Source organism: Syzygium oleosum, unplaced genomic scaffold (assembly GCF_021117445.2).
Source record: "Syzygium oleosum isolate NSW1041296 unplaced genomic scaffold, Sole_v2.1 Sole_v2.01, whole genome shotgun sequence".
Taxonomy (NCBI): Eukaryota; Viridiplantae; Streptophyta; class Magnoliopsida; order Myrtales; family Myrtaceae; genus Syzygium; species Syzygium oleosum.
This window is the reverse complement of record NW_026607485.1, coordinates 28,185,208-28,191,219: the sequence shown is the minus strand read 5'-3', so window position 1 is coordinate 28,191,219 and position 6,012 is coordinate 28,185,208. Positions and strand designations below refer to the sequence as shown.

General features: G+C 40.9%; 1 protein-coding gene across 1 annotated transcript; it reads left to right on the top strand.

Moving 5' to 3' along the window:
- Positions 1-990: 990 nt before the first annotated feature.
- Positions 991-5,050, top strand: LOC115662182 (increased DNA methylation 2-like). The gene is made up of 4 exons (XM_030584363.2): positions 991-2,041; positions 2,194-2,390; positions 4,465-4,659; positions 4,928-5,050. The coding sequence occupies exons 1-4, from the start codon at positions 1,066-1,068 to the stop codon at positions 5,048-5,050; spliced, it is 1,491 nt and encodes a 496-aa protein (XP_030440223.2). The 5' UTR covers positions 991-1,065.
- Positions 5,051-6,012: the final 962 nt, after the last annotated feature.

Below are 6,012 nucleotides of genomic sequence, written 5' to 3'. Positions count from 1 at the left end.
GATATGATTGACCGTATCTAACCTCATTTGGACCTAATATGTAATACTAATAACAAACAGGTAGCTGCATATTTTAGTCAGCAATTGGAGATAAGAACCAATGTAATAATAGGTAAGTTAAATTTAGTTGCCTACTGATTAGCATTGGTCCGTATGGATAACTTTCTTTTCTCGGATCAATAGAAATTTTGTCCGAACGCAGAAGGAAGATAAAATCTTGACTAAAAAAGTGAATCTGGAAAGCTGTTAAATAGCAAGACTACCCCTAATAGAGGCAAGCCAGCACTATATAAGCTCGACTTCTGCCAGTACTTTCGTCACACCCAACGCTTTCACTCCATATTTAGTGTCTATGCTCTACGATTACTCCGGTCCAAAACATCAAACCAAGTTCTTCAGATTTACTGGTTTGCCACTTTGCCCTCTTTTTCTTGTGTAAATTTTGATGTGCTCATGAAGTTGTATGTGAAGAATGATGAAGAAGCAAATATGTATTCACATGATGGGCAACAAGTTGATTTTTGCTTTTCTTAAAAACCGAACCAAAACATGATTTTCTTTGTGGGTAAAATTTGGTTCTTTTACTGATTGTGAGTGCATGATCTGATGAAGCATAGTTTGTTTTGTGTGAGTGAACCAACTTTTTTTTTCTTTTGCATCATATCCTCGCTATTGCCTTGGATTGTCCTTGGAGATTGTTAGATCATTACTTATGTATCTGAGCCAATGATGACTTGATGGTCTACGGTGATCCATGCTCTTTCACAAATTAATTTCGAAGTAAAAAATTGATTCATTTATAATCTAGTTGGAGCATCAGTAATCTACTTGAAAAGATTTATGTGGTTTCTAAAACAATTGTTCCAAGTGAAATCGATAAGCCAATCTTTCATGATATACCCGTACACTGAAAGTACTGTGAACATCATACCGAGTAGTGCTCAACAATTTCATTTCTTTCACTTGTCAAGCAAAAGTGATTAAGCCCAAGAAAGATTATAGGTGTTCTTGCTGATGTACTGTTCCCAGACTGACACCGCATTCTCCTTCAGATTCTGATTGAAAATGGCTCAACCGGTGAATGCTGCTGTGCCATTTACCGCTGCTCCTGCAGGCGAAGGCCTGATAACTGATGACCAGCGCTTCCTCCTGACCGTCATTTTTGGAACATACTTCGGGCCTCATCTCAAAGGGGAATGGCTGGCCCACAAGTCGGCAATGCAGAGAGTAGTTGAGAGATTGCCACTATACACTCCCAATCAGCTGGCTGGGTCCAAGATGATGGTGGCCCAAATGCTGCATGCCTATTATTACATACTCAGGAAGGCCAGTCAATCTGTGATAGTGGCCCCATCTTTGTTGCTTAAGTTCTTCCGCAACACGCTTCCACCCAAAGTGCTCGGTCCTGAGAGCAACTACCCTCGGTTTATGGACCTCTTTTCGACTGACCTGCACCCTTGTTCAGTTGTTGAGGAGCGACTTATGGCGATAGACAACATTGTCTTCATCATCAACCCGAGCACCACTTACCTCAAGGAAGAGGTTGTTGCAAGATTTAAGAGTTTGACTGGGCTGCAGGAATTCGTTCTTGAGAAAGACGCGGCCAAGCTACCCGTTTATGTCACCGACAAGTCGTTCTATGAAGTGGTAGCACGAGAGGCGCGTTCAGAGGGACATTCTCGTTTTTTCATTCCTCCTCAGGGTTCTCACCGAAGAAGATGCAAAAGTAACGTGGCTCTAGATGTAAAGCCTCTTCAAATGGTTCCACATGAAGGCTCACCCTCCTCAACGTCGGCATGGTTCTCTGGAGTATGCGACACCTACTTGAAAGCTCAACTTGATCCCAAGGTGGTGTTTTCTCCACTCAGTATGACGGAGGTGCAATCTCACAGTGCTGTGGCCGCCTGCAGTGCTGGAGTCGGAGTGGTTGGGAATGCAGACGTTGGGCGTACAGGATCCACCACCTGGCGTGTGAACCTTGTGGAGTCCAAAGACTGTTACCTGTTCCAGGTGTCACTTGCAGGGGTCAGAAGAGATCAAAGTAAGTTCCTGATGGCCTAAAAAACAAAACGTTAATGTTTATAGGTAAAGAAGCTAAATACTAAGTTTTGAGTAATCTCTGCTTTTGCGATTTCATATGGTGATCTTGAGGTAATAACGAATTTCTCTGAAAATTCCTTTTGGATGCTGCAGCATTTAGTTGTGAATATGACATGGATGGTGAGGTCTTGATTGGAGGAGAGATAGCAACGGGTGGGAAGGTGGTTGAGAGCAGAACAGGAGACCTTTATCCACCCGGACACTTCTCTCTCTGTTTTCAGCTTCCCGGTCGTGTCGATCCCATGCGGTCCAATTGCAACTTTGGCTCAGATGGGATCTTTGAAGGAGTTGTGAAGAAGCTAATTGACAACTGATGACCCTCAGGAAGCTCAGACTTTGAAAAGAAAGATGTTGCAATTTACCGAAACTCAATGAGACACAAATCGTGTCCTGTGTTTTTGGCAGCTCAGACTTTGTAAAAGAAAGATGTTGCAATTTACAGAAATTCAATGAGACACAAATCGTGTCCTATGTTTTTGGCAGCTCAGACTTTGTAAAAGAAATGGAATTTCCTGAAACTCAATTAGACACAAATTGTGTCCTATGTTTGCTCCTCCTGTAATTTTTTCAGATGCAGATATAATGCGGACAAATGGAATATAATTGCTTCTTTCTGAATTGCCACCATGAACTACATTTGACCTAAAGTCTGCTATGAATGATTGTGGAAGGAACTGATTCAACTTTTATCTTGGTAAATGCTCAGGACAAACAGAATAGTCCGATATTATCGATACAGAATGATTATGCATTATTGATGGCTAATCTTTCGTGTCAAGCTATACAATTTATCTCTGTTGATATCAAGAGATAATGTTGCCATCAGGAAATTTAAAGGAAGCAATTGTGGGAAGCTCCTTTAGTTGTTTCTTCAAAGACTATGTCGCCATTTATGTGGGGAAAAATTCAGAATACCCAAGAAATTCCATCTGGTAAAGCTTTTCTTGTACATTTATTAACGCACGATAAGCAAGGTAAAGAATATACCTCGTGTGGACTCTTCACGGAATTCTCTTGAACGCCTTTCATCTATAAATTTCAGAATCTCATTTTTCTGTGAAAACGAAGGAAACATTGAAACTGGCTTCTTCCAATAAAGGCCAAGCTAAATCTGGCAAAGTAGGTGACAAACATATAGAACAAATATGACTTGCCATTGCTCAACTTACTTTGGTTTCTTCACATCGTGGGTCACCCTCCTTGGCCACATCATTTTCCACCATTTGTAGCTGCGACAAAACATCATGTCAATTTTAGGATGTGTTGACCCTTGGAGTCGGTATCATGTTCTCCGGGTGCCAAGATGGGGTCACTGCAACAGATTGACTGGCCTTCCTGAGTATGTAATAGTACGCGTGCATCGTTTGTGCCACCATCATCTGGCACCCAGCCAGCTGATTGAGAGTGTATTGCAGCAATCTCTCAACTAGTCTTTGCATTGCTGATTTGTGGGGTGGCCCCTCCCCTTTGCGATGTGGCCAGAAGTATCTTCTATGAATGATAGTCAAGAGGAAAAATTTACCTCCCCGGGCGCAACAGCGCCAGTCACAACAGACTTGACTCAGCTTCCTGACTTGGTGCACTGAAGCCTAAAGCTTCGGTATTTGAATTGGAGCTTATTTTCTGGATTCTCTGTACTAAGAATTGGTCCTTGACTAAGAAACGCGAATCACTTGAACGTCCTTTCTCTCAAAGATCTATTACTGGATGACAGAGTTGCTAAGAAATAAGCATTTGAGTTAGAGAAGGAACCTTGCCTGGACTTGGGTCATTATTGGAGAAACTCTATCTTCCATCAAGTTCAAAACCTGCCATTCGATGCTTTCAGTTGAGTCATACCAGTCGAATATCGACAAGACAACAACCATCAGGAGTTCCAGTCATTGAAACTTTGCTCAGGCCCTCAGAGATCGGCATTCCAGCGTCAGAGCTCAACTGTTTTGTAGGACAAGGCAAAGAAACAATCTTGGGGGGTCGACCGCATTCACTGCCTCAACTATTTCACAGTCTGCACAGAAGGCCGCATCAGTTGAGGAACAGGTCATAGAATAACAACGTAAGTTATGCAGAAACATGAATTGCAAGAGCATCCTAATATTCATGAAAATGAAAAAAAATAAAAACGTGTGATACTTGACTACCACTTATCTTAATGAATGAAAGAAAATAAAATTGCGAAATAAATTGTTCCCTAACAAAAATTTTAGCTAGTTATGAAAGGTATTTTGCATGATTTTCTGATTGAGTTATGAAATTTTGTAAAGTTCTGAAATGCTACAGCCATTTTTATAAAGCTGATGTGCTCAAATCACTACATACAGCATATAGAAAAGAGATAACAGCTTTCTTTCCTCTCATTTGCAGGCTGAGACTTACTTCAGACCAGATCTCCAAGAAGAGAAGATCTACATATTGGCAAAGCAGAGAGTTGTTGAGAAATGGCTGCTATATAGTTCCGGTCAGATAGCCCGGTCCTTGACAGTGTTGGAGGATTTTCCTTTGGACAAAGATGCTTCTATGCTACCCATTTACATCATCAATGATGAATTCCATGAAGCAGTAACATAGAAGTGCATTCTTGAGATCAGTTCTTGTCCTTTCATGCCCTCCATGCAATTCTCGTGAAGAATAACGTGACAATTGCATGGCATGCAGCGGTATGATGGGAATCACGCTGCAAGGGACACCTTGAGTCCTCCCATGCCTCCTCACGCTGCTCGTGAAACTTAAAAGAGAAAACGCAAATGTCACGTGGCTGTGGACAGAAGGCCTCCCAAAGGTTCCAGTATGTTTCTGATGATCAAAGTTAATATTTTGCTCTATGTAGTATTGGCGTACTTTGCCAGATTTAGCTCAGTCTCCACAGGTTAAGAAGCTAATTGCTATGTTTCCTGTGAGCTCTACAATTAAAGAAAACATAGCGCGGAACTTCCATTTTATAGCAGCTTAGTGGGAGACGTCTGTTATCATCGAAGTTAATGCGTTTGATTTGCTGATATTATGCTTCGATATGGTCATTAGTGTCTGTTATCATCGAAGTTAACTTGTTTGATTTGCTGATTTTTGCTTTGATATGGTCATTACCATGCAAGAGTCCGGATGTGGTAATAGAAAGACAAGCCACAAATCACAACCGAATAAAATATCTCTCTTTGATATGGTCATTAGTGTCTGTTATCATGAAGTTAACTTATTTGATTTGCTGATATCTGCATTGATATAGTCATTACCGTGCAAAAGTCCGGATGTGGTAACAGAAAGACAAGCCACAAATCACAACCGGATAAAATTTCTTGCTTTGATGTGGTCATTAGTGTCTGTTATCACGAAGTTAACTTGTTTGAGTTGCTGATATCTGCTTTGATATGGTCATTACCGTGCAAGAGTCCGCATGTGGTAACGGAAAGACAAGCCACAAATCACAACCGGATAAAATTTCTTGCTTTGATATGGTCATTAGTGTCTGTTATCATCAAAGTTAACTTGTTTGATTTACTGATATCTGCTTTGATATGGTCATTAGTGTCTGTTATCATAGAAGTTAACTTGTTTGATTTGCTGATATCTGCTTTGATATGGTCATTACCGTGCAAGAGTCGGGATGCGGTACTGGAAAGACAAGCCACAAATCACAACCGGATAAAATTTCTTGCGCAATATGTTTCCCTGGGAAAGGCAAGAAATATCCGGTTTTTAAAGAGCAAACTGCAGCTCATTAACGCGATGGATACGAAAATACGAAAAGGATAAAAACGCAATTAACAAAGTTAATTATTGAAAGAACCTCGACAAGTGCCCTTGAGGCACTCTTGACCGTGTAAGAACTGTTTTTGAGCCATCAAAATTATGGTTTCATTCAGATTTATCAGAAAGCAGGATCAACTCGTTTCAAGTCATGTGATGACACATTAT

Coding starts and splice junctions, on each gene's coding strand:
- LOC115662182 (XM_030584363.2), top strand. CDS start 1,066: ATGGCTCAACCGGTGAATGCTGCTGTGCCATTTACCGCTGCTCCTGCA. Junction 2,042..2,193: donor AGGGGTCAGAAGAGATCAAA/GTAAGTTCCTGA, acceptor TGGATGCTGCAG/CATTTAGTTGTGAATATGAC. Junction 4,660..4,927: donor ATGATGAATTCCATGAAGCA/GTAACATAGAAG, acceptor TGCTCTATGTAG/TATTGGCGTACTTTGCCAGA.